Source organism: Lemur catta, chromosome 2, assembly GCF_020740605.2.
Source record: "Lemur catta isolate mLemCat1 chromosome 2, mLemCat1.pri, whole genome shotgun sequence".
Classification (NCBI taxonomy): Eukaryota; Metazoa; Chordata; class Mammalia; order Primates; family Lemuridae; genus Lemur; species Lemur catta.
This window is the reverse complement of record NC_059129.1, coordinates 141,100,222-141,126,972: the sequence shown is the minus strand read 5'-3', so window position 1 is coordinate 141,126,972 and position 26,751 is coordinate 141,100,222. Positions and strand designations below refer to the sequence as shown.

The following is a 26,751-nucleotide window of genomic DNA, read 5'->3' as shown; positions in this document are numbered from 1 at the left end:
TTTCTCACAAGGATATAGCAGAATTTTCTGGAGACTACATAATGTGTCCTGATATCATCTCTCTGATGGCTAACAAAAATGTGTGAAAGTGTATTCTTACATTTTAAAAAGTTCTCATTTGTAGTAGATGCGATAAATGTTAATAGTGTATATCATCAAATCTAAAGCTCTTTGGGATCCACAATACTTGGGTGTAAAGAGGTCTTGAGACCAAAATCATTGAGAACTGTTGATCTAAGATAACAAGAATCTAGACAAGGAAATGCAAATAAAACCTGCCATAAGCAGAAGGAAATAATAAAAATAAATGAAATTCAATGTAAAAGAAAATAGATAAACAATTAAATAAGTCAGTGAAACAAAAAATTGGTTGTTTGAAAAGATTGATATAATTGCTAAACCTCTGGCTAACATGGTCACGAACTCAGGTGACAGTACAATCACCTACATCAGGTACAGGCAGAGAGGCAGCATCACCATAGAATCCTTCTGATATTAAAAGATAAGAAAATATGAAGAACAACTTTATATTAACTAATTCAACAACTTAGGTTATATGGACTAATTCCTGATGAAAAACAAATAAGTAAATCAGACAATGAATAAATTGATTTCTGAACAGTCTAAAGAAAATATATGTATATATTCTTTAATATATTAGTATATATTAATAAATCAAAAAAACTTCCTACAGAGAAAACTCCAGGCCCAGATGGCTTCACTGGAAATTTTATCTAGTATTAAAGGAGGAAATAACTCCAATCATTTACTGTCTAGTACAGAAAATAGAGGAGAGAACACTTCTGAACTCAGTTTGTGAGGTCAAAAATCTCAGATACAAAAAAACAGACAATGGTGTATGGCAAGGAACATTATCTGTTGTGAATATAAACACAAAAGACTTAACAAAAAACTAGTAAATTGAATCCAGCAACATATAAAAAGAATTTTTTAACACCTACAGCTGCTTGGAAACTCTTTGACTGGCTTGCCCAGACAGTGGGCCGGGGCTTGAGACATGTCACGTGTCTACGGCATCTCCAGACTCGGTGTTGCATTCCCATAGCACACCACACGGCTCAAGTTTTCTCAGACAGCCGCAGGTCATGCATCGGCATTGCAGAGTGGCTGCCAAGGCTGAGGATTCTGAGAGGGTGGGCAATGTTCTTGGGAAGCCCAAGGGGATCGCATCCTCCAGGCTTCCCCAAGATCCTCCCCTACTCTGTCTCTTACTCAAATTTCTCTGACTCCCCCATAACCACGCAACTGCCTCGGGTCCCCTAGTCTACCCAGGTGTCTCCCTTTATGCTTTCTGTCTCACTGTTCCTTAATGTCATCCCTATTCCCTCAGCCTCGAGCGGCTGCAGCCAGCAGAAGGTGGACTGGGAGCAGGAGAGGATCTCCTGGCCAGGAATGTGGCCACACGAAACCACATCCTGCCTGGGGGCTGGTTTTCTGGGCCAGCTTCTGTATAAGTCTTTCAAACCCACACCCACTTGATCTACCCAATACCATATTTATAGTGATATTATTTCCATGATTGGTTTTCATTGTAAATGTGCAGCAGTTTAGCTACACTATGAGTAAATAGACTAAGAGGGATGGCCTGGGAATGTTATCGTCTTGTATATCATTTCTTCCTTGGGCAATATGTTTTAGTTCCAACTTACATATCATTATATAGTCAGACAGAGAGAGAGAGAGAGTAACAGATATGGATAGATTTATATCATCATAAAAATATAACATACACACTTCAAAATCTGTATCAGTTTATGCGGGAGGAATGTATTTAAAGAATGTGGAACCAGGATATTCTGATACTTTCTTTTATATGTTTATGTATTGTCTCAGTTTTTAAATGGAGCATATATTACCTTTGATTTTTTAAAATAAAAATTGTCATCTATCTTTGAAATTTACACAGTCGTTTAGAAGTTAAGGCCTGTTTGTGCCTGTGGTATTACTGTTCCTTTAATGGGAACATTTCCGAATCTCTTGTTAACACTTTGTTATAACAAAATTTAGAGGGTGCCGGGTGCCCCCAAAGATTTTCCCACCTCTTGTGACCTGTATTATTTTGGAATTTACAGTGACTTGAAAATGAACTACTGCAGGAATCCGGATGCTGACAAAAGCCCTTGGTGTTACACCACCGATCCGAGTGTCAGGTGGGAGTACTGTAACCTGAAGAAATGCTCAGAAGCAGAAGCGAGTTTTGCTGCACCTCCGACTCGCTCCCAAGTTCCAAGTGTAGAGGCTTCTTCTGAACAAGGTACGAAATCTCTGGCCGCACATCTGCGTATTTGGACCTTGGGATGAAAAGGGATGGAAAATCTTTCTGATGCAGAAGGCTCCCATGTTACGCAGGCATTCGAGTGCTGGCGGTGGGTCTGCCATGCGGAAGGAAGCCTCAGCGCTCTCTCTGGGGGAGCCAGAGCTGTCATTTTTGGTATTCTGTGGGTGAACAGAGATTTTAGGACTTGTGCAAATCATCCAGGGTGCTTGACTTACCATTCACCTTGTCATGAAACTGGTTATTTTTTTTTTTTTTTTTTTTTTGAGACAGTGTCTTGCTCTTTTGCCAGGGCTAGAGTGCCATGGTGTCAGCTTAGCTCACAGCAACCTCAACCTCCTGGGCTCAAGTGATCCTCCTGCCTCAGCCTCCTTATTAGCTGGGATTACAGGCATGCACCACCATGCCCAGCTAATTTTTTCTATTTTCAGTTGCCTGACTAATTTCTTTATATTTTTGGTAGAGACGGGGTCTCGTTCTTGCTCAGGCTGGTCTCAAACTCCTGACCTCGAGCGATCCTCCCGCCTTGGCCTCCCAGAGTGCTAGGATTACAGGCGTGAGCCACCGCACCTGGCCAAAACTGGTTATCTTAGTGCCCTAGCCAAAGTTCTAATTCTAAATATGTGATTATTTCCAAGCCAGTAAGCATATCTAGTGATTTCTTAAATTAGGCAGTGTTCATTGCAATCTCAGCATTCCAGTTTCTGAGGAATGTGAGCACTGAGCGTGTCATCTAGAGAAACGGACATGACTGCATTTATTCCCCGTGGTCCTGGGCCACGGAGCAGTGCGTAACCACCCATTGCATTTCCTGCAGAGTGCATAGTTGGGAACGGCAGAAACTATCGGGGCAAGATCGCGACCACTGTCACCGGGACTCCGTGCCAGGGATGGGCTGCTCAGGAGCCCCATCGTCACACCATTTTCACTCCAGAGACAAATCCACGGGCAGGTCTGGAAAAAAACGTAAGCCACTTTGATTGGACTCTATTTGCTTCTTGCTGACCAATCTTTGCAAACAGAATTGATCGTGTTACAGAAAATTGTCCTGGACTCATCTTTGATATTGGTGAGAAAGGTTGGGGGTAAGGGGAAAAAATTGGAGCAATTTCTGGGGACTAAGCTTAAAATATAACTGGCATTGGCACGGAAAGTGCAGTGGGCACAGGCAGGCAGAGCCCTGTGCTGCAGTCACTCTCAGGCCTCTCACTTCCCTTTGGTGACATTTCTGGCATGCTTCTGTTATTGGGTGCTGTTTCCAGTTTCTAGTATTTGTCCTCTAGGTTCTGGTGATCAGAGGTGTACTTCATGACATTTTAGTCAGATTTTTCTAGAAAACATTTTGATGGGCCAACAGCACCCCACCAAGCAGGATTTCCCCTAGTCCCATACACTCTGTGGGATGGTTAACTTTGGGGGATATGTGCAGGGAAGTCTGGAAAACCAAACTGGGCCCCCACTCTCACTCGCCACTCAGCATAATGCTTCTGACAGCCAGCAGGGTGTCCTAGCATTTAACTCAATCCTGACATCCTATATCTGGAGATAACGTCAAATCCCACGAGACTGACCCCCACTTCAGATGCCAGTCACAAGTTCCAGGTTGTGACCAGTGCTTCTGACCAACTGGTTATAAGTCTGTTTTTCCAAGAGCCCCTTCTTGCATTCGATTAATTTGCTATAGCGGCTCACAGAACCCAGGGAACACTTTACTGACATTTACCCATTTATTATAAAGGACAGCAGTGAACAGTCAGGTGGGAGAGATGCCCAGGGCAGAGCATGTAGGTGGCCTTAGAGCTTCCAAGCCCCCCGCCAGCACACCACCCTCCAGGTGCCTCCATGCGTTGAGCTATCCAGAAACTCTCCTTTTGGATTTTCATGGAGGCGTCAATCTGTAGGCAGGAGCGATTGTGTCATTGGCCGCTGGTGCTCCACTCAGCCTTCAGCCCTTCCCCAGAGGTTGAAGGGTAGGGCTGAAAGTTCCAACGCTCTAATCACATAGCTGGTTCCCCTGGTGACAGCCCCCGTCCTGAGGCTACCAGAAGCCCACCAAGAGTTGCTTCATTAGAGCAAAAGATGCTCCTACAGCCCAGAAAGTTCTGGGATTTAGAAGTTTTGTATCAGGAACTTGGGGGTGGAGAACAAATATATATTTCTTATTATATCGCAATATCACAAGAAGGAAAAGGAAGATATTGGCTTTCCGTATCTTGACCCATGGAGGGTGCGCAATCCATAGAAACAAAAGTTTCTGAATGGACAGTGAGCAGGCTTCATGGGTTAGACAACTGCTGAAGTCAACCAGGGACCATCTGAGTTACTTAGTAATGTGCCACTATCCTCTGTGGCTGGGTCTCCACGACCCTCCCCATCTGCCCCACGTGAGCCGCGGCTCACACACCTGCTTGTTTTCAGTACTGCCGAAATCCTGATGGCGACGAAAACGGTCCCTGGTGCTACACAACGAATCCCAGGAAACTTTTTGACTACTGTGATATCCCTCAGTGTGGTGAGCTGCTTTCTTTTTTTGTTAGGAAAATACAAAAACAAACAAAGAAACAAAAAAACTGCTTCTCAGATAAATGCAGTGATTACTTCCTTGATGTGGGTCTGCAACAGGGAAGGGGGGAGGGGAGGGGAGAGGAGGGGAGGGGGAGGGGAGAGGGGAGGGGAGGAGGGGGGGAGGGGGACGGGAGAGGAGGGCCTTGAGTTGGGTCTTCTGGGAAGGAGCTGGCTGCCCTCCTCCCCTGAGCCCTCTGCTAGTCATGGGCATCTGGAACCTGCCCTACTACCGGCCTCATGTGCTAGGGGAACATCTCCTCCCCTGATAACTTAAACTAAATATGAAGTCCCCAGGAGCAAGCTTAGAGGTGATCTGATTGGCCCCAGGATGGTGAACTCTTCAGTGTCTGGCCTGGGATGCATGAAAAACAAAATTTAGAGTCACTGGTTAGGAAACTTTCCCCTATGGCAGATGAGAGGAAAGAAAATACAAATATAAGGAAACAGTTAAGCATGTAATGTACATGGTAAACCTATACATTTTCATCCTAAGAATTCAATGAAAAATAATGCAGATCTTCAATTGGCCCCAAATTTCCTTTCTCCTAAGGTTACTATTAATTAGCCACAAAACCTAGATAGCAGTTGTTGAGTTCCTTCCTCATGGCTCTGAGACGCTCCTAGGGCATAAGAGGATTGTTTCGGGGAAAGAGGAATTGATATTAGCTCTTAAAAGATTGGAATAACAAATCCACGGGTATTTCTGGAAAACAGTGTAAGCCACTTGGACTTGGCGCCTGTTTTACTTTCTGCTGACTAGTCTTTGCAGACAGAACCTGTCCTAGTTACTGAAAACCGTCCTGGACTTCTCCCTCGCACAGTTGGATTGCATGTGGTTGGTGTCTGCCATGAGGAAGGCCTTGAGCTGGGGGGAAGGAGCCTGGTTCCCAAAGCCACTGAAAACCAGTGTCTGGAGATTGTTTGTGGAGGCAGTTTAGGCTAGTGGTGAAGACCATGGGAACCACGCTGGCCAGGTGTGCGTCTTGGCCATTCCTGGGGCACAGCAGGAGGGAGGAAGGAGAGGTAAGGTTGCTAGGGAGATGCAACTTGGCCATTCTTACTGAAGAGGGCATTGTGCTCTGTGGGTTTAGCATGAGTTGATAGCTGGCTTTTTCTCTACTGGCTGTTTTTGTCTGTTCTGCAGAAGCTCTCTTGGTAGCCCCTTCACCTAAAAGTCCCTTGATGGGGTCAGCGTCCACCCTCCAGTCCTGACTGTCTCTTCTGCCCCATCTGGCACACCCCAGTGCCTCCCACTGCCCGGGCCCGCTGTGTGTGACAGGCTGCCTTTCAGTTGAGCCCAGCGTCGGGCCCCACAGCTGTGCTGGGACTCGTGAGCCTTTGACTCTCGTGGAAGGGAAGTGCAGGAACTGTGCAGCTGCAGTTCTGGGAGCCTCACCCATATTGCGGATGTGCGAGAATCAGGTTCTTAGAGAGTGGAGAAAGAAGAAAGAATGGGAAGAGGATTTTTTCAATAGAATATGAGGTCCCCCACCTCACCATGGTATGAGGCAAGTGAGCTCAACCCCGAGCTTGGTGAGAAGGGTTCTGACCAGACACGAGGAGGTCTTGTGACCTGTCTCCCACAGAAGGATGTGGTTGGTGGGATACCCAGGCCTGACTCCTGCTTGAGAAAGCAGGAGTCTCTGGTGGTCAATGATTTTAATAACTATTTCATTTCTACCAATACATTCAGTCTAAATAATAAATAAGTAAAAATAAATAGAAACTTTCACTTTTATTTTCGATAGTTAAGACCAGAGTGCCATCACCTCTGTCATTATTCTTTTAGTAGATTAGTGCGTATCGACCATCTGTAAGGCACACTAGCAGAATATGAGCTCAGTGTTAGAGAGATAATTTAGCTATATGCCATGCTTCCTCTCTGAAAAAGACTTCTATGTATAGGTTCTCAGAGCAGGCCATGCAAATGGAAAGTTATGTGGAAAATTCAGGTTTCCAGTTCATTTGGGTGTAGAATTTCGGCTTGATTAGGACAGAAAGGATGTCCTCTTCCAATTGTTACTAACAATGCCTTACATTTATATTTCTGAAAACCTTGAAGTGCTACAGACAACAGAGCAGCATCTTTGAACACACTTTGTAGCCCCGAACTGTTGTAGGCATTAGTGGGTGGTATGAAAGATGGGACAGTAACCGTACTCTGCAGGGACTCTGCAGGCTGGCTGCAGAGGGAAGGCAGGTAGGAGGTAGATAGACAACAAAGGCAAGTGCATGCACGTCGCCCCCTGGCATTGGGTTAGTCATGGGAGGCTCCCTGGAGGAGCTGTTCTGAAGCTGGCTGAAAGAAGGCAATATTTCAACTTAGGACAGTTATCCTGGTTACATGCAATCACACACACACGCACATATGTGCACACACAGAGATTCACATGGAAATAATACGGCCTTTCAGCAGGGATGACAACTATAGTTTTCAGTAAACTTTACATGGTTTAGACGGTGATGACGATGATGATGATGACAGGAAGGATGAGACAATGTTCTAAATATATTACATCAAGTCAGGATAACAATTACAAATAACCATTTGTGCCAGTCAGGGTCCTCTCAGAAAAGATCTTACTCTAATGCTTAGCTACACCAACTTATTTTATGACTTCTCCAACAAAATAACTAAAACAAAACTTATATTTCCTCGAAAGGAGAGGGTTCTGTGTTAATACCACTTTTGAAACAGAGAAAATGTCCCAAAAGATGCTTATCATTTTACTATTTAGTTTGGGCTTTGAGATGTCAAAAATTCAGTCCTTGGACTTTATCTTGAATTCTATGACCGAATTGCCACCTCTGACCCACGTGCGACTTTTCCCTGCTTTGTGCTACAGCACCCCCACCCTCTTCATTCAACTGCGGGAAGCCTCAAGTGGAGCCCAAGAAATGTCCCGGAAGGGTGGTGGGTGGATGTGTGGCCCATCCGCACTCCTGGCCCTGGCAGATCAGCCTTAGAACAAGGTAAGAGCCCTGCAAGCAGCTCACACCGTCCTTGCACGAAGCCCTGTACAGCCTGTCTGCATTTACACTGAGCCAACGCTTCTGAGGCATCAGTAATATTTCTGTATTTTCCAAAGGAGGGGGGAAAAAAGCTATAAAAATAAAAAAATTATATTTTTCTGGGTTCTTTTCCTTGATCTGGGCAGCTATCACCAAAATCTGCAGACACGGTAATCTACGCCAAGTTCCAATATTGCTGGAAAAATACTGAAGATGCTTTAAGTGTTTATATAGCTATGTATTGCCTCATTGTAGAATGAAAACAAAGGGCTATTTTTAGAAATGTGACACTTTGCGGGGTGGGGGGACAAGGACAAAATTATCAACAGTCTTTCAGAGATACAGATTCTTTTTTTATATACTTTTCTGAACCATTGAACTTAATGCAGAGGCTACTCACTCAATCACAAACACATGAACAAATGCTAGTTCGTGACCACCGTGGTTTAAGGGTGATCAGTCTGACCCTACTGAACTCGGACAGTTTGGGCTACGTTTCAGTGGAACATGCCCCTCCTACATTCCCTTTTCTTGGGGCTCTCGGAAAGCACACGTGTGAACCAGGCTTGTCCGCTCCCTGTTTTGCTTCCTCCTCACGTCCCTCCGCAGGGCACGTGAGCTCAGGTGCTGCTCCCCACTGACAGGCCTTCCTTCCACGGCGCACTGGTGCTCAGTTCGTTTTTCTTTACCTTACCGTTTAGTAACTCCTTGCTACAGAGTCTTCACCTTCCACGTGTTTCAAATTCATTCTTCCCCAAACTGTGTGCGGTCTACTTCCTGACTGATTTAGTAAGGTGCTTGCTATCATGCACTTGCAATTTGTATTTCTGTTCATTACTATCTGGTTTGGAGTGGCTCACACCATTATTATGAGCTACCATGTGCCTAAGTGGTCGTATAGAGTTAGTGATTTAGGGGGCATCCCCCAAAAGTAAAGTTTCTCAGGTGAGATGAGAAGACTCCCGTGAATCACCGCTGTTGGGGATCACACCAGGCCCTCAGAAGAACGTTCATCAGAGCTGGCGTAGATCTTGTCATAAAGAAGCAAAAGAGACTGTGAGGAAGGCCGAGCATGGTGACTCACGCCTGTAATCCTAGCACTCTGGGAGGCCGAGGTGGGAGGATTAGCTTGAGCTGAGGAGTTCGAGACCAGCCCAAGCAAGAGCGAGAACCTGTTTCTACTAAAAATAGAAAAAAAATTAGCCAAGCAACTAAAAATAGAAAAAATTAGCCGGGCATGGTGGCACATGCCTGTAGTCCCAGTTACTTGGGAGGCTCAGGTAGGAGGATCACTTGAGGCCAGGAGTTTGTTTGAGGTTGCAGTGAGCTATGATGACGCCACTGCACTTTACCCAGGGCGACAGAACAAGACTCTGTCTCAAAACAAAAACAAAAAAAGAGGCCTTGAGGTGAGGTCTTTGGCTGGTCACTTCTGTTGGAGCCCAGGGATAAGGGGTCAAATCCATGACTGTAGGCCTCCATGGTGGGGCCACTAAGCCCTGTCTCCTGTGCACAGGCTGTGCCTGCACCTCGACAGCCATCCTAGAGTGGTACTTGTGGGACCTTCTGAAAAATCCCACTAATGGGGCACAATTCAAAGTCACTACCATCCTGATGTTGGGGTGATAGCCTTTTCCTCTGGGAATATCAACGTTGTCAAAATTGAGTGGACATGTCTTTCTGGCTTTCTGTATCATGGAGCAGAGTAAACCATCGAATTTGAACTAAAATCTTGGCATGTTTTGTTTCTAGATATGGAGACCACTTTTGCGGAGGCACTTTAATATCGCCAGAGTGGGTGTTGACTGCTGCCCACTGCTTGGAGAGGTAGGTTTCGGGGACAACTGATGAGAGGGCTTGTCTTAAAGGCGTCTTCCTCCCCTCCCTTCCTTTCCCCCATCTCCCGTCCCCGGCGGGGACGCTGAGGGCCAGGGCACGCATGTGTAGAAGCTGGGGAAGAACTGCCGGGGCAATCGGACGAGAGAGGAGGGAAGTGTTTCCACAGAGAAACCGCAGGGGAAAGTCTCAGGGTGGGTGATTTTGTAGGGCTAGGAACAGCCGGTCAGAGCTGGTCACTGCGACAGGCATTGGTCCCAGCCAGAGGAGCCCTAGAACATTCCTTCAGTGCCAGATTCAGGCATATTGTGAATTTCCTTTCTTGCCTCTCAGAAGTCACTGATTCTCGGTGGCTGAGGATCTCGAGGAGACAGGGCCACGTGTATCGGTGCTAGTGAAGGGGCCGGACCATGTTTTGCTCTTTCCTAGGTCCCGATGGCCTTCAGCATACAGGGTCATCCTGGGCGCACACGAAGAAAAGAATCTCCAATCAGATGTTCAGCAAATCGAAGTGTCTAGGCTGTTCTTGGAGCCCACCCGAGCAGACATTGCCTTGCTGAAGCTAAGCAGGTACTGGCTCACTTGTGGTTTTTGCCCTAAGCTGGTGAAGACATTTGTTTTATGTCTGGGTTTTATAACCGTCACTGCTGCATGGCAGGGGGGAGGCGCCATCTGTGACATTAAAGGCTCAAGGGCTTTGGGGACAGCATCAGACTTCAACCCCAGCCCTGCCACGGACTAGCTGTGGTCTTGAAAAAGGCACCAGAACTCAGTTTCCTCGTGCAAAAAGAGAGAGTTGAAGTATAAGGGGCGCTGTTACCCCTGTAGCTCTCACTTAATGTTCACCAGTTAATACACGCTCGTGATGAGAGAATGAGTCAGTTATTCCAGATGGACAGTCCTCCTCTCCTCATAACCTATTTGAGAGAATCAAATGAGATTATATATTTCAATGCACTTAAAAAAACTATAATGTGGAAAAAACCCACACACACAATTTACAAACGTGAATTGTATTATTATCATTATAGTCGTCTTTGATTTTATTTTTCCTATTGAAATGTTTTATTAAGCCTGATGAAGTGATCAATTTGCTTATGTCACTTAAAGTCAGGATTGTTTGGAGACAGGTCCCAGTGGAGCCAGCCAAGGCAGGTATTTTGAGAACAGGCACAGTGCGAGGGGCGGGTCTGGGCGGCTCCTCTGGGCCTGGCTCACAAACATGGGGCAGCTGCTCCAGGCTGTAAACCGGGTTGAGGTCCTGGGATGTCGGGCACTCTGGCAAGGGGAGAAGGGGCCTTTGTGGCTTAGTCCAGAAAGTATCTGACTTTCCTCGTGTTCCCCAGGGCCCTCGGCAGCCCCAGCAAACATGCAAACATGAAGGCTCCTCTCCTCCTCCTCCTCAGAGGCTTGTCAGGGTGACCCGATGGCTTGAACAAATATTTTAGTAAACGGTGGGTTCTGGAAATGTTCTCTGATAGGCCCCTTGTTGAGGTGCAGAGTCCAAGGCATTTAGTGTCCCGTGAGGGAGCAGCAGTGACCAGCAGCTGTGTGAGAGGCTGGGCCTACGCTGGTGCCTCCGAGAAAGTGCACCTGCTCAAAGCTGGCGACAACGATGATTCGTAATTAGAACAGGGCATTTCTCATTTCCCACCTTCCCCCCACCCCACCTTGAACTTAGTAAAGTAGAATCAAGTCTAAAAATCAGAGTTCTAAAGTTTGAGAGTTGCTGGAACTCTAAGGCCTGTGAGTGTTCTTTGAAAACAATACCCTTTTGCTTTCTCGAGATGCTAATTCCCCGTCCTCTTTCATTAGATATCAAGCATGTTACCGGATTCTCGTAACTGTGCTGTTGTCACATTTACTGATGAGGAAACGGGGGTCCCAAGTAGGGAGCACCTTGCTCTGTCACACAATGCGTTTGCTGTTATTACAGCTTGGTGACAGTGTTTCAGCTGCACACGGGGCCTCTGATCAGGCCCTCTTAATATAAAAGGGCGCACTTGGTAGAAAATTGCAGCAGGGCACAGGATGTTCCCGAAAAGTGAGGCTTTGCCATCCCTACCGTCAGGGGCGACACCACCAGCAGTTTCTTGTATACAACTGATGCCTTTTAAATGACACCTCACATCCATTTAGTTCATGTAGTTCCCAGGTGACCACAGGCCAGTGTGAGGATGAAAGGTTGTCCCTGCGTCGCTCCGTGTCAGCGAGGCAGGGTGATGCCACCTGGAGGCTTCAGGGGCTTGGTGGCAGGTAGCGTCTGGTTGTGGTGCACAAGGCTCCCAGCCGGGCAGTCAAAGGTAACTGGCGATGTTTCTCTTCCAGTCCTGCGGCCATCACTGACAAAGTAATCCCGGCTTGTCTGCCGCCCGCAGATTACGTGGTTGCTGACCGGACAGTATGTTACATCACTGGCTGGGGAGAAACCCAAGGTGAGATAAATTACATGAGCCACATAACGAGCTGGTTTTGACCTACAGCCTGTGTGACAAAATGAACATTTCGGAGAAAGTTGTGTAAATTCCTGTCAGTGAATATGGTTCCCCTCTCCTGATTCTGTCTGGGCACCTGCCTAAGTCCCCATAATCGGTCATCGTGGACGTGAGCAAGGGGAGGGGCTGTTACTTTGAGTCTCTTCAACGTTAATGTTGCTTCCCCGGTAAGCAGGTTTTGACACAGCCCACAAGGTAAGAGCGTTAGATTATTTTCATGTGAAGTTGGCCATACTGGCTTTCCAAATGTGTATGAAACAGTGACAACAAAAGTTATGGTTAAACTAGTCCTCTTCACAAATACTCCCACCTGCAAGGTGTGTTGGGCGGCTGTTAGGGAGGGACCAACAGCCGGGGGAAAGCAAGACAGGCCACATGTCCCCATTCCAGGCGTTTGGTATTGGTCGATGGGACAAGAGAGGAAACATTCATGCGGGATCTGGTATCAGCACCTGAACTACATTTGGGGACCCCTTCTTCACTTTGCAGCACACCCTGTTAATTACAGCCACCAGCCACCTCCCAACCCCCGGCTTCAGGCACACTGGGACTGACTAGGGACCTCCGCCTCACCTTCTCAGAGGTGTTGGTGGGGGCTGCAATGGGACTCGGAGCCCTGAGAGTAGTTCCAGCTCTGCCACTAGCTGGACAGACCTGGACAGGTCACTTTACCTCTCTGTTCCGTTTGGCTCTAATCCCTCATCTGGAAAACCGGTGTTTTCAAATTGTGTTTTCCACATGAGCCCTTGGCATAAGCTTGCATGTGAAGAAAGGTTTTGTGGCTTAAAAAAAAAAAGATTAAAAACCACTGGTCTAGATAATCTCAAAGTCAGCTTCCCTTTCTCTGTGCTTTTCCTACTATTTTTAAACCTCACCTCCTTGACTTCCTATTCCCCCTTTGGGCACTTCTGAGCCTGGGAGCATCGAGGCCAAGCAAAGGGACATTCGGCAAATGAGGTGTCACCTGTGGATGTGTGACTGTTCCTGGCATTTTGCATTTTCAAAAGTTGAAATGCTGCAAACCCCTATGAGTTAGATATTGTTCCTGCTTTACAAATCAGGGACAGAGGCTCGGAGAAGATGCAGGTTGTACAGCAGAACCTGGGGTGGATGGGGCAGGTCAGACCCGAATGGGAGGACTGGCTCCCACTCACTAGCTGTGGGTGCTCAGAAAAGTCACAAATGCTCACTGATTATCTCCTCAGCTGCAAGACGGGCTGCAGAGCTGTCGTGGGGAAACAAGAAGAAAGTGCATAAAGCACCGAGCACATGCTATGCACTCCTTAAATGGCAGCTCTTATTAATGATATGGGATATAGTTGTGTCCACTATGACTCTTTCTTGCAAGTGACAGAAAATTCAACTCAAATTGGACTAAACAAAAAGAAGGAAATTCTTAGTGAGGTGAAAAGTCTGCAGGCTCACATGGTGGCCCCAGGCCCCCCCCCGGCCCTCTCCAGTCACAGTGCAGGCACCATTCTTGGGCACAAAGGTGCCATCCTTCATGGCTGCAGATGCTGTGTTGGCTCTGGCTCTGCCAAGGAGGAATGAGGAAGGCCATTTTCTCCATAGTGCAAACAATGGTCTGCCCAGCTTCGAGAGGTGGGACTCACGTCATGTGTACACCCCTGAACCAGTCACTGACTGGCTCAGACCTGCGTCACCATCACCAGCACCATCACCATCATCACCACCATCACCATCATCATCATCACCATTATCACAACTATCACCACCACCACCATTACCATCACCACCATCACCACCACCACCAGCACCATCACCACCACCACCACCACATCACCATCACCACCAGCACCAGCACCACCACCACCACCACCACCACCATCATCACCATCACCACATCACTATCACCACCACCACCACCATCACCACCACCACCACCATCACCACATCACTATCACCACCACCACCACCACCACCACCACCACCACCATCACCATCACCACATCACTATCACCACCACCACCACCATCACCACCACCACCACCACCACCATCATCACCATCACCACATCACCACCACCATCATCTCCACCAGCACCACCATCACCATCACCACCAGCACCACCACCATCATCACCATCACCACATCACTATCACCACATCACCACATCACCATCACACCACCACCACCACCACCACCATCACCACCACCACCACCATCACCACCACCACCATCAACATTATCACAACTATCACCACCACCACCATCACCATCATCATCATCACCACCATCACCACATCACCATCACCATCATCATCACCATTATCACAACTATCACCACCACCATCATCACCATCATCACCATCATCACCACCATCACCACCAGCACCACCATCACCATCACCACCAGCACCACCACCACCATCACCACCAGCACCACCAGCACCACCAGCACCACCACCACCATCACCACCAGCACCACCAGCACCACCACCATCATCACCATCGTCATTAATAAACATCACATAACGTGTGTGTAGCTGAGCCCTCATGGAACCCAGGCCTGCCTGACCCCAGAGCCCACTGGCTGTCTCGTCTGTCCCACCTCCACCCACAGATCTCCAACCACCACCATCCTGCACTGGGCGCCCTGGCTCTCCTGGTCTTACCCACCTGTCTACTGAGAAAATGATTCTCAGAATATTAGCTGGGCCAGGAGTCACAAAACAAACTCAGGCCTGTTTACTAATTTCCTACATGTCAGTAATGACATCAGCTCTATCAGTGTTCTCCCTTCACGTCAAAATTCACCTTCACATTTCCAGACTTTCCCTGACTTGGATATTCCAAACGCAAAGTAAGTGCTGAGGCCAAGGGGTTCTTCCAGGTCAGCCCCTCCTCCGCTGTCCCTGGGGCTTTGGGGATCCTGGCGCCCCCAGGCTTCCCCTTTCCCTTCAGTCCTGAGGTCCCCGTCGGCCTCTCGCCCTCAGGGTGCCATCTCTGCTTTGACCACTGGATGGCAGCACCAGCTCACAGCCACATTGACCACCTGTCAACTCGGGGTGGCTATTTCTCTAGTGTCAGAATGTCTCTCTTGCTCAGAGAACAGGTACTAGAGCTGTGACTTGCCTAAAATAATTTTCCGCAAAATATTTTGAGAAGGGTGCTCCCTCCACACCTCTACTCAGCTCAAGGGATGCGACCCCTGCCCAGCCAGAGCTGAGCTGGCTCTGGGGCAAGACGCCAGGACCAGCCTCTTCGTGCCCTTGTCAAGCCCGATTGTCACAGTTTCCTGAACCCAAGACAGTGGTCTGAGTTTACTAGGAGTCTCTGGGGGGAAGAGATAATGTCTCATTTCTTGGCTGTGCCGTGCTAGCAAAGCAAAAATTTTTGCAAAACCCTAGAGAGCCAGGCTTGCGAAATTGAGAACTGGATTATTTGTGAGGGCACTGATACATCCCTGGGCGTGTCCATCTGGAAAAACAGCATTTCCTCTGACAATTTTGCAAATGTTCTATTTCAATTTGGCAAAGGAAATAAAGCAGTGTTTCACAAAAGAAGAAGTATAACTAGTAAAATGAGCACACAGGAGAATGTCCACTCTCTAGCTGTCAAAGAAATGTAAATTATAAAATGGATCGGGACAATTTCCACCTACTATATTAGCTAATATTAAAAAAAATTGAATACTAATGAGGGTGAGATGAAGTGATTTTTTTTCTAGTGACATTTTACACTGTCACACCCTTTTAGAAAATAATTTGGCAATGTTATTGGGAGCCATAAATATGTCCATATGATTTCTGGGAATTTAAACTTGAGATATCAAGGAACTAGAATAAGCGGTGTGAGCAAAGATGTGGAACATCAGAAGCAAGAGTAGGCTGACGGCCGTGGCCAAGGAGCCCCTGGAAGGGCCTTCACAGACCCAGGGGCAAGGTAAACTACACAACTCCTCTAAGCTCAGATTCCTTAGCTGCAGAGCAGGAGCGATAAAAGTGCTTGTTTCATAGGACTGTTGTAAGGATTAAATGAGAACACCACGTTATGAGCTTGTGCCTGAAAAGGTTCTCAGTAAATGACAGCTATTCTTTTGTTTATTGCAATAAAATGTGCACAACATAAAATCTACTATTCTAACCATTTTGAAGGGTACCACTGAGTGGCGTTTAGCATAATCCATTCACAACGTTGTGCAACCGTCACTGTATTTCCTCATTCTGGAAGGAAACCTCATGCCCACTGAGCAGTCACTCTCCATTAAACTATGAAAATGTTAGCATTATTTAAAAAAGTCCTTATGAAACAATGTTGACTGAAAAAAATCAGGATAAGAAATTGTACAATATGACATGTCATAAAAGCAGCATATAAAAAGCCTGAAAAAGAGTATGTAAAAACAGCAGCAATTATATTTCTTAAACTCTTTATAAATTAAAAATTATTTATAGTTTTAAAAGAAAAGCAAAAAGTAAACAAACAACAGCAAACTTCAAAACACCATAAACAGGCCTAAATTGTTAAACCCAGGTCTTGGGAACATAAAATCTCATATGATGTTCATACTTTCATGGGTCAGAAAGAGTTCTGGTGCTATGGGGCACGCACTCCTTGTGTTATCCACCCTCACGGACAAACAAAGGATCTACTGTTGCTGCCCTGTTGTTGTGGAATTTTCCTCATGAACGTGTTTTGGATCCAGTAACCATTTCTTTAATCCTTTAAAATGCAGGTACCTTTGGTGCTGGTCTTCTCAAGGAAGCTCAGCTCCCCGTGATTGAGAACAAAGTGTGCAATCGCTATGAGTATCTCAACGGAAGAGTCAAATCCACGGAGCTTTGTGCTGGGCATCTGGTCGGAGGCATTGACAGTTGTCAGGTAAGAAAAGGCCACAGAGATCAAAGTTACTCTTGTGCAGCCCTACCTTGGACCTTTAGATATTTCTGTCCCAAAGTGGCCAATTCAGGAAGGATTCCTCATCTGAAGGCCTCTGTGTAAACGTTGCTCAGAACCCTCCTAGGTCTGTCCCTGAACGCTTATTCAGATCATCTAAGGTGACTTCTTGGGCCTTGAGTTCCAGATCAGCAGTAAGGGAGGGGCAAGGGCCATAATTACTGCAGGCCACATGCCTCCCTGGAGTGTGTGGCTGGCTGAGGACTAGGGTGATGGCTTTTCCCGGAGGGAAGGAGGTGATGGGTACAGGACAGGACCAACCGCACCCACTTTACGACTGTCCCCAGCCCGGCCCTGTGTAAAGGAAGCCCACGGCAGAGGCAGATAGGTGCGGGATTCACAAGGGATTTTTTTCCCCCCAGGGAAAACTAAATGGTGGTTGGTGTTTTGCTGACTATACTTTGCTAAGTACGTAAACACTGCAGATGCTCAAATAATATGTTAATAAGTTCCTTTCTGACTTCAAATACTGGGAAAGCTTACATACGGATATTAGAAGGATGGTATCCCATAAAGAAAGGATGGGAGCTTAATCCTCACACCGGTTTTTCCCTCCCTCTGTATAGGGTGACAGTGGAGGGCCTCTGGTTTGCTTCGAGAAGGACAAATACATTTTACAAGGAGTCACTTCTTGGGGGCTTGGCTGTGCACGCCCCAATAAGCCTGGTGTCTATGTTCGTGTTTCAAGGTTTGTTACTTGGATTGAAGGAATAATGAGAAATAATTAATTGGATGGGGGACAGAGTGAAGCGTCACTTACCTAGAAGCTGGAACGTGGGTAGGGAATTTAGGGTACTTGGAAATAATTGACAGTAATCCAACTAAGACACTGTCCCCAGCTAACGTCTACTGCCAAACCTCAGCATCTTTTGTATTATTGTTTATAACTTTTTCCTATCCCTGGACTACTGGATTCTGTAATTATAAGGCAACACAGCTATAACGTTTGTTGAAAATAAACTCTGTACTTACATTGATTTGAGTTACTTTTGCTTTTGGTTTACAACATTTTCATGTTCTTTGTTCATCCCACCAATTTTAAATGAACAGACTGCAGTGATTTAGCTCTTTTTCATAAGGGACAGTCACATAACGGACTGAGAAGGCTGTAAGATCACAGAGAGGAGAGCTGAGAAGGCCCAGTACGTCATCTATACATTTACCTTGTCAACTAATGATGGCTTGACACACGTCTCTCATGTCTTTATTTCTGGCACTGAGATGAATGTTTTCAAAGTTGCAGCATGTATAGGGAGTCATGGCAACAAGTTCTATTATTGGGAATGAAATCTGTTACTGACTGCTTGACTTTAGCCCAGCCCAAGGGACATGGATCAGAGAGTTGTAGGTCGTGGAGTGAACTGGGCAATCGAAGTGTAATACAAGACCAGCTAGGAGTCTGAATGTTATTCTGGGTCACGATTGAGCCTAGGAATGGTGCCAAGAGCCTGTAAAGGAACAACGAACAAATACTGAAGGTGGACCACTTATTTCCCATTGCTAATTGGCTGCTCGGTTTTAAAACAGTATGCAGTAAACATTATCACGTGGGAAAAATGTTTTTACAATGACCATGTTTAGCTTAGAAGGAAGAGAAAGGATGAATATATTTTTTTACAATTTAAAAATTTTTATTGCTACCAAACAAAAATACAATTCAACTCAAAATACAATTCAAAAGTGGTATTATTAAAGAGCAGCAGTCATCTTACAGCAAAAAATACAAAGAAAAGCAAAAATGCAAATGTCTGTGAATAAAGGGTGAATGTAGTCTTAAATCCTCAAAGAGCTATATTTGTTTCACTGACAAATAAAACATTCATACTCAATTCTGATGTCCTTTAAGGATTAAGAAGCTTATTTTACAATTAGGACACACATCGTACTTATTGTCATCTGTTTTCCAAATAGAAATTTTCTTCCTCGTTGACATGGTTTCCCTTTGGTGCCCATTTTGCCTGTCTTCACAAAGTATTTCATCTAAAACTTCAGCATAAAATATAGACTGAAACTGAAAATATAACGAACATACAAAGCAGAACAACATATTTGTGTTTAAGTTCCACATTTCAAAAGTCTTGAAAACAAAAAATAAAGATCCAATTCCTTATTAGTATCTATAAAGTCATTTAGGAGGCTGCTGCTAATCCTTTTAAGCATGGGTATAACCGGACTTTTGTTTAAATTAACTTGCAAGCTTTTTCCCCAGACAAGTCAAAAGTACCAAGAGTGAATGAAACTGTCCACATTTTCACTCTTGACCACAGACACCATCAGAACTGATCTCATGAATATAAGATAAATATGCCTTTACTTTTAAAATCCTAAGACCCAGGAAGTCTTAATCCACAGGCTTTATTCAGTAAAGAACGGATTCTGTGGCTTGAGGTGTCCACTAAAGAGGGACCAAAAATATCCTGATACTCTCAGGGTCAAAACCTGATTTATAAATAATAGAGTCAAATCCTCAAATTGTACAGCAGATTTGCTCTCATTGATGGAATGAGACCTGACCCTGCCCGGAACCCCCGGTGCTACAGAGCAGGTGGACGACAAGGGCCACTGACCTGTTGGTGTTGCCAAGGCTCGCGGGACTCCAGGCAAGCAGAGAATGCGACGGCCCAGCACGCTGGGGCCCACGCTCCTGGGACTCAGTCTCTTCATTCACAGGATTTCCAAATCTTCATCTCCCGTGGAATCTTCAGAATACTCAGTTCAGGGCTTAGTCTCTTGATCAGATTTGATGAACACTTTTTAAAATTAATTAATTAATTAATTTAGAGCCTGGGCTCCCCTCTGTTGCCCAGGCTGGAGTGCAGTGGTGCCATCATAGCCCACTGCAGCCTCAAACTCCTGGGCTCAAGCCATCCTCCTGCCTCAGCCTCCTGAGTAGCTGGGACTACAGGCACGCGCCACCACGCCCGCCTTGATGAACACATTTCCGTACACCTGTCCCAAATCCTTGGTTTGCACACCTTGCATTCTTGATGGAGCTGTCATGAGAATTGGGGGTGGGGTGCTTCTCTCGTCTTTCTTTAATGGAATGGGTCGGAGACCACTGCTCCAACACAAGAAAAACCCCAGGAAGGGCTGTGCACCTAACAGGCTCTTTGCTAAACCGGCCGCATAGTCTCTGTTCCCAGGAACTTCAATAGCATTATAAATCTTAACTCATCCAACATTACATATAAATACTCTGGATAGTCTGAATATCTTTATACAGCATTGACAACACTTGGAACAGCACAGCGTACTGTGGCCGAGACCGACACGTGGGTCTCTGCAAGGCAGGCCTTGGCGGGAGGGTCGGTTCCTGGGCAGCTCCTTCCTTCCGTCTTTGGCAGGGGCCTCAAAGGTGAGAGCCAGAAACCTGGGTTTTCTTTTTCCTGCCACGTTTATAGGAATATGGTTTAAAAAAAAAAAAACAAAAAGGAGAAAAGATAAAGTCTTTATGAAAGAGTATGCAACTAGTTAGAAGAAAGTTTCCTGTTACTACTTAATAGCATGGCTGGGTTGGATCAAATACACTTCTACATAACTTCTCATGAAAACCTAACTCAAAGGTAGCAAAAATAACTGTCTCCGGGCTCATTTCTGACCTGCTTTCAGACCCTAGGTAGGGGTTAGTTAGCATGATAGTACGTAAGTTCTTTATGAATGTCTACTAAATAACACGTTTGGAAATAAGCTGTCAATGGCAACAAAAATAGCAGAAATGGTATAATAATTCAGTGCAGTTTTAGAAGGGAAAATGCTAATGGGTTTCAGTGATTTAGCCCTAAGTAGTTTATTTCCAGAGGAAATAATCATGGATTGCAGTTAATGTGCTTAATTTGCAGCACTGTAAATCATACTTCTACTAGAGCTTTTTTCAAAGGTAGGGACTAGATATAATTAATTAATTTGCCCATCTTTTTATTTTGAAAAATTATAAGCATAGAAAAAAATTAGAAAGCATTTGTATAAATTAAATTTTTGTTGGTATAATTCTTTATGTTTACATATTAGTTGGATGTTACTTTTCCCCTGCATGCCATTTAGACGGCCCTCCACCAAAAAAAAACCAAACCAAACCAAACAAAAACCCATCTCTCCCAGTTGTTCAGTTTTAATAAGACTGACTTAGTAGAAAAGTCTTGATCTCAAATGACTCCCTCTTCCTCCATTTTTTCCTGATGAGTTGGAAAATCTGACCCCTGACTTGTTTGGGGGTCGAGAATGAGTGTTCCACTCCCACTATTTAGACAGGCAGCAGTCAACGGAGTGGCATCAAAAGGAGGGACACAGCTCCTCTCTTGAGGACACTGGCAGGGAGAGGGCGGTGGATGTGGTGAGAAAGGCATCATCGGACCACTGGGCACCGGACGTCTTGAAGCCCCGATGACACAGTCACAGGTCCTGCTGCCCACAGTCAGCGCAAACCCCTCCCCACTTTCCACCCTACAGTCCTGGCAGGAGGATCTTCCTGGGCGTTCCAGCCCTGAAACACGTCCTTGAGGGCACAGAAGCCCACGAGATGTTGCCCTTAAAGTCTGGGTCTCGTATTTTAAGACAATCCCATTTCCTTCCTCACCATTGTCCCTTCCTTCATCTAACCTGCTCGAACATTTCCCTTTCTCCTGGTCGTCTGGCATTGCTGCCACTGGGACGGCAGGGCTGGCCACGCCCCTCCACCCTGGCCCAGGCCCCATATCCTGACACAAACCAAGCAATTGTCTGTGCTGACAGGATTAGCAAAGCGTTTCTCCTTTCCAGATGGAGCGAGGCCCCAGTGGTAGACACTCAGGAGGACGTTGACTAATTTTGTTTTACAGAATGGCAGTTGTTATTTATTTATTTTTTTTTTGAGACAGAGTCTTGCTTTGTTGCCCGGGCTAGAGTGAGTGCCGTGGCGTCAGCCTAGCTCACAGCAACCTCAAACTCCTGGGCTTCAGCGATCCTACTGCCTCAGCCTCCCGAGTAGCTGGGACTACAGGCATGCGCCACCATGCCCAGCTAATTTTTTTCTATATATATATATTTTAGTTGGCCAGATAATTTCTTTCTATTTTTAGTAGAGACGGGGTCTTGCTCTTGCTCAGGCTGGTCTTGAACTCCTGACCTCGAGCGATCCACCCGCCTCGGCCTCCCAGAGTGCTAGGATTACAGGCGTGAGCCACCGCACCCGGCCCAGAATGGCAGTTCTTAAAGAGCAGCTCCCACCTCTCCCCACCCTCAGGTAGCATGTTCTAGGGTGAAATGGAGGTAGAGCTCTGGGCGAGGAATAAGCCACTACTCACCACTTATTTCCGAACAAGCATACGATTGCGTTTGGGTTTCTTCACGAGGCAAACATCCACCTGTCCCCTGACTGGTCTGTCCCATTAGTCATCAACCAACGGGATGTGAGCTGGCGATGTTGTTTTGGGCACACCAGTAGGCCTTTCTTATGAAAGTTCTAGGGATAATTACTCAATCTTATCTCTCAAAATAGCATCAGAAACAGGACAATAAAATCACTGTGTACGTTAGCCATGCCTTGCAAAGTTGGAAAGGTCTGGTAAAATACTTGTGAGACCCTTAGCCCACCTCTGGGGAGGAAGATGGTACCTGATTAAAAGAGGATCTGCAGAGAGAAATTTCCATTCCTACAAGAGGGATACTCACTATTCAAAAAACTCCACAAGTAGAATCCATCATGTAATAAAACTACACAAAACAATGGAATCACACTTGTAACAATGGAATCACACTTGTAACAATGGAATCACACTTGTACGCCAGACAGTACCAGTCCACGTCCTAGCATTTAAAAGTTGTGAAATCTGATTCCCAGTTATAAAAAAGCGAGGATAAAAATTTTCATTGCACAAAATTGTTTTGAGTATTAAATGAAATAACATATATGAAACCATCAGTCCCACAGGTGCTTAAAAAAAGTTCTACCCACTTCCCAATCTACAAGTGAAGAAAAAAACACTACCATGAGGTTACCAAAATTTCAGTCTTTTCATAATTTTTTTGATACATTTTTGTTAAATTTAGAGGTCTATACCCTTAATTTCCAGGTCATTATTAAGACTGGTTTTTATTTTTAAAATTAGCTCTTACATTATATTTTAAATTGCACAAATAACATAAGAGCACGTGTTCTAATTTTTTTAAAAATCAAATAATACAGAAATCTCTAGATATAAAAGTGATGGCCTTCCCTTCTTCCTCACCCATTTCTGTCCTCAGAGGGCATATATTGTTGTTTTGCGTCTTTTACAATACATTTCTCATATTCACTGTCTCTTTTTATTATGAAAAATTTCAAACAGAAAATTAGAAAGAACTTGCATAGTGTGAATTTTTGTTGATATAACTCTTCATGTTAATATATTGGTTGGATATTAACTTTCCTTGCATACTATTTAGACACCTCTCCAGAACTCAATCTCTCTCTCTTTCTACTTTCTACTTATCTCTTGTGTCTACCTGCCCATTCGTCATCTATCTTTCATCTACTATCTGTCACCTACTATCTGCCATCTACCTATCTACCGTCTACCTACCATCTTTCATCTGTCATCTATCAATCACCTATCTCTCATCTGTCAATCATCTACCTGTCATCTACCTATCTCCTGTCTATCTTGTATCTATTTATATCTAGCCATCTACCATCTGTCTGTCATCTATCTTCCCATCTAGCTACAGAGAGGGATTGCCATAGGTTTTATTTTTTAAATACTATAACACACTGTTCAGCAACGTTTCACTTTGTAATCAATCTTGAGAAGCTTCCATGCCCGTCCCCCGGTCAGACCTCAGTCCCTCCCCCCTCCGTGGAGTCGTCCACAGCATGAACATGCCACAGTGATTTCCACTTTGCCATGTCATCAGCATCTTTTCTTTACATCACTTCTGAGTCTCAACTCCTTCCGTGGAAATGCTTCTCTCTTCACAACCGTATTTTTAAAATAATGCAGTCTCTTTTCTAGCTTTGTTTTTTGCTTTTTTTCTTTACAGTAACCTTTTAAATCTACTTTGAATTTTTTGCTCAAGACAGGAGATGGGAATTTCATGTTATTTTTTTCCCCCTATGGATATTCAGTGTTCTCAACACCATCCTTTCCCCAGTGGTTTGGAATGCTGCTTTCGTTGAGGATGCACTGACTTTTGTACAATACCTGCCAAGCCTTTCTACATCATCCACCGTCTCTGGCAAAGCAATGCCCTTGGTTTCAGGCAGTAGCATCACGAGGCCACCACAGACAGACGCCAGGACACCTGTGGAACAGGGGAAAGGCGTTACTGCCCAGGAACACATGGCCTGGCCCCACTGCCACCTGCCTGCTCACGCTGAGGCTGCCAGGGCGCTCACCTGCACGGCCCTCGGCTACGGCAATCCTCCGCGGACCTCACCAGCCCCCCCGTGTCCGAGCCACGACTTCCAATGTCCTCTGCCTTCCTCACACCCCGTACACTACCACGGCCCCTGTGCTCGTGGTGTACGTTTGTTACCAATCGTTTACTGAGTGCCTCTTTATGCCCAACACTCAGGGCCTCACCTTTGGCTTGACAGGAAGACAGAAGCCGGCAGAGAGGAATCTGCACTTGGGTTCACTGACACCGTCACTCACCACACCCTCTGCCTGCTATCCCTCTGTCACAGTGCACGGTAAAACTTGCCCCTGCTTCTGCCCAGGGCGAGCCCTCACCTCGGCCTTTCTGGGCTCCTCACGCTGGTGATTAAACCCTTCTCTCCAGGTCTTCACCCCACTGGTAGAAGCTTCCAAACACACTCAGGTCTCCGCCTTAACGAGCCTCCTGTCACCCACACACCATCCACCAGTCACCGCTGTGTTCTGTTCTCTGGAGCCCAAATTCCTGAAATGCCAGCCTCTCCCATTTCTCCATGGTGGTGTGCTGGTAAATGTGTAACAGCCGGTTTTAGAAAATAAAGCCCTGGCTTGTAGTGTTTGCCCACTGGCAAGGTGTAGATGCTGCCACACGGGCATGCCAGGCTGCCCACGCACATCACTGAACGCGGCACGGGAAGAGACGTGCCATAGCCCACCACCCAGTGTCCCCAAAGACACAAATAACCCAAGAACACAGAGGACAGTAAACACTCAGTCAATGAATCAGGGGCTGATGGATGTTGAGGATTTATTACCTCTGTTTTAAACATGTTTTATATTCTTTAATTTTTAGTGATGGCTGCGTTTAACAACTGGCCCATAAAATTCCTGAAAAGACAACAGTCGGCCCTGGTGAACGGGTGCCAGCCTGTCCCAGCCCGGGCCCCCCACGTACCAGCTGGCCCTGTGCCACCCGCCCCGCGCTTCCCTCTCGCCTGGCTCGTCTCCGAGGCTCGTCCTCCCCTCCACTGGGCCTACACTTTGCGCCCTCAGGGCTCCATCCTAGGCCTCTGCTTCCCTCTCACTCCATCCTGCTTTCCAGGCTCTCTGTCACTCCCTCAGCTCCAACAGCGCTGCACATTCGGGTGGCTTCCACACCTGCATCCCTCGGCCACTTCTGCCCTGAGCTCAGCAGCCCTGAGCCCCCCAGCTCCGCACTGCGGCCACTTGGATTCTTACAGGCGCCTCAAACTGTGCGCGGCCAGCACAGACCCCCACGGCCCCCTGCAGCCCTGCCCCGGCCCCCCCGCCCGCGCAAGTCGTCCTGTCCTGACCTCTAAGACATTTCTTGACCCTGTCTGCTGCCCTCTGTTCCCACTGTCACTACCTTCTTAGAGGAAGCCACTATGCTCTCCTGATTGTGACATTCTGAAACCACCTCACCCCAGCATCGGCCCCTCCCGCCCACCTGCGGATCTGCCAGCACAGTCACGTTTCTAGAAGGCAAATCCAGCTCTGCCAGCCCCGGGTGACTCTCCAGTCACTTCCCACTTGTATCTGCATCGAGAGCAAAGCCTTCGCACGGCAAGATCCTGCGTTACTGGCCCCTGCCGCCCCCCAGCACTGTGTCCCTCAGGCCCCACCTCACACACTACACGCGGTCCCTTAACCTCCGGTGCTTGAGGACGCCATCTCCTCCGGCCCTGGGCTTCCCGCTGCCTGGGGCATAGCACACATCACGGTGGCATCTGCCCATCTTCAGATCTCTGCCCAGATGCTGCCTCCTTCCCCCGCCTTCTCCCCTCGACTCAGCGGGGCCAGGGGTCCCTGTGCCGTGTTCTCACAGCTGCCTCGCCCCTCAGGGTCTCAGCACAGAGCACACTCTCCTCACTGAGATTTTAGAAAACTGGCTCTGTCCCCAACCAGGCTCTGTGAAGGAAGGGCCAACGTGCAGGCTGGGCGCCCACCCTGCCGGGCCACGGTCCTGGAGGGCCAGGCGCCGTGTCTCCTGGACCACTCTGTCTTTGCCAGACACTGGCACTCTCTGCTTTTTCATGCTGGCCACAGAATCAACACTAAGCTCGATGATCAAATCCCATTAAATAATTTGAGGTGATCTTTTATTGAGTTCACCAGTGTCAAGTGGTTAGAAGTTGCTTTTTTTCATTCAAATTTCAAATTTCAACTGTTGAACAAGAAATGAAAAACATTCTCTATTGAGAGTAAGGAAGTGGAGGTGGAGGAAAGGTCGGGTGAGGACGGGGCCAACCAGGGCCCCTCATAGCTGAGGATGAGGAGG

General features: G+C 46.5%; 2 protein-coding genes across 4 annotated transcripts in view; one reads left to right on the top strand and one right to left on the bottom strand.

Annotated features, from left to right (window-relative positions):
- The window catches only part of PLG (plasminogen), a 41,551-nt gene extending 23,450 nt beyond the window's left edge, over positions 1-18,101 (top strand). The window contains exons 11-19 of the mRNA XM_045544694.1: positions 2,094-2,275; positions 3,114-3,262; positions 4,715-4,808; positions 7,708-7,834; positions 9,626-9,700; positions 10,139-10,279; positions 12,038-12,144; positions 16,904-17,049; positions 17,691-18,101. Coding sequence (XP_045400650.1) covers positions 2,094-2,275; positions 3,114-3,262; positions 4,715-4,808; positions 7,708-7,834; positions 9,626-9,700; positions 10,139-10,279; positions 12,038-12,144; positions 16,904-17,049; positions 17,691-17,852 — 1,183 coding nt within the window. The 3' untranslated portion in view covers positions 17,853-18,101. The remainder of the gene's footprint in view (positions 1-2,093; positions 2,276-3,113; positions 3,263-4,714; positions 4,809-7,707; positions 7,835-9,625; positions 9,701-10,138; positions 10,280-12,037; positions 12,145-16,903; positions 17,050-17,690) is intronic.
- A 1,872-nt stretch (positions 18,102-19,973) lies between these two features.
- The window catches only part of SLC22A3 (solute carrier family 22 member 3), a 97,468-nt gene continuing 90,690 nt past the window's right edge, over positions 19,974-26,751 (bottom strand). Inside the window, exons 10-11 of one of the 3 annotated variants that reach the window (XM_045544693.1) lie at positions 24,282-24,378; positions 19,974-20,537 (exon numbers count right to left, since the gene is read on the bottom strand). In XM_045544693.1, the coding sequence (XP_045400649.1) occupies positions 20,474-20,537; positions 24,282-24,378 (161 nt within the window). In that variant the 3' untranslated portion in view covers positions 19,974-20,473. Of the gene's footprint in view, positions 20,538-23,528; positions 24,379-26,751 lie in introns of those variants that run through there. The other 2 variants (XM_045544692.1, XM_045544691.1) reach the window with 2 other exon arrangements.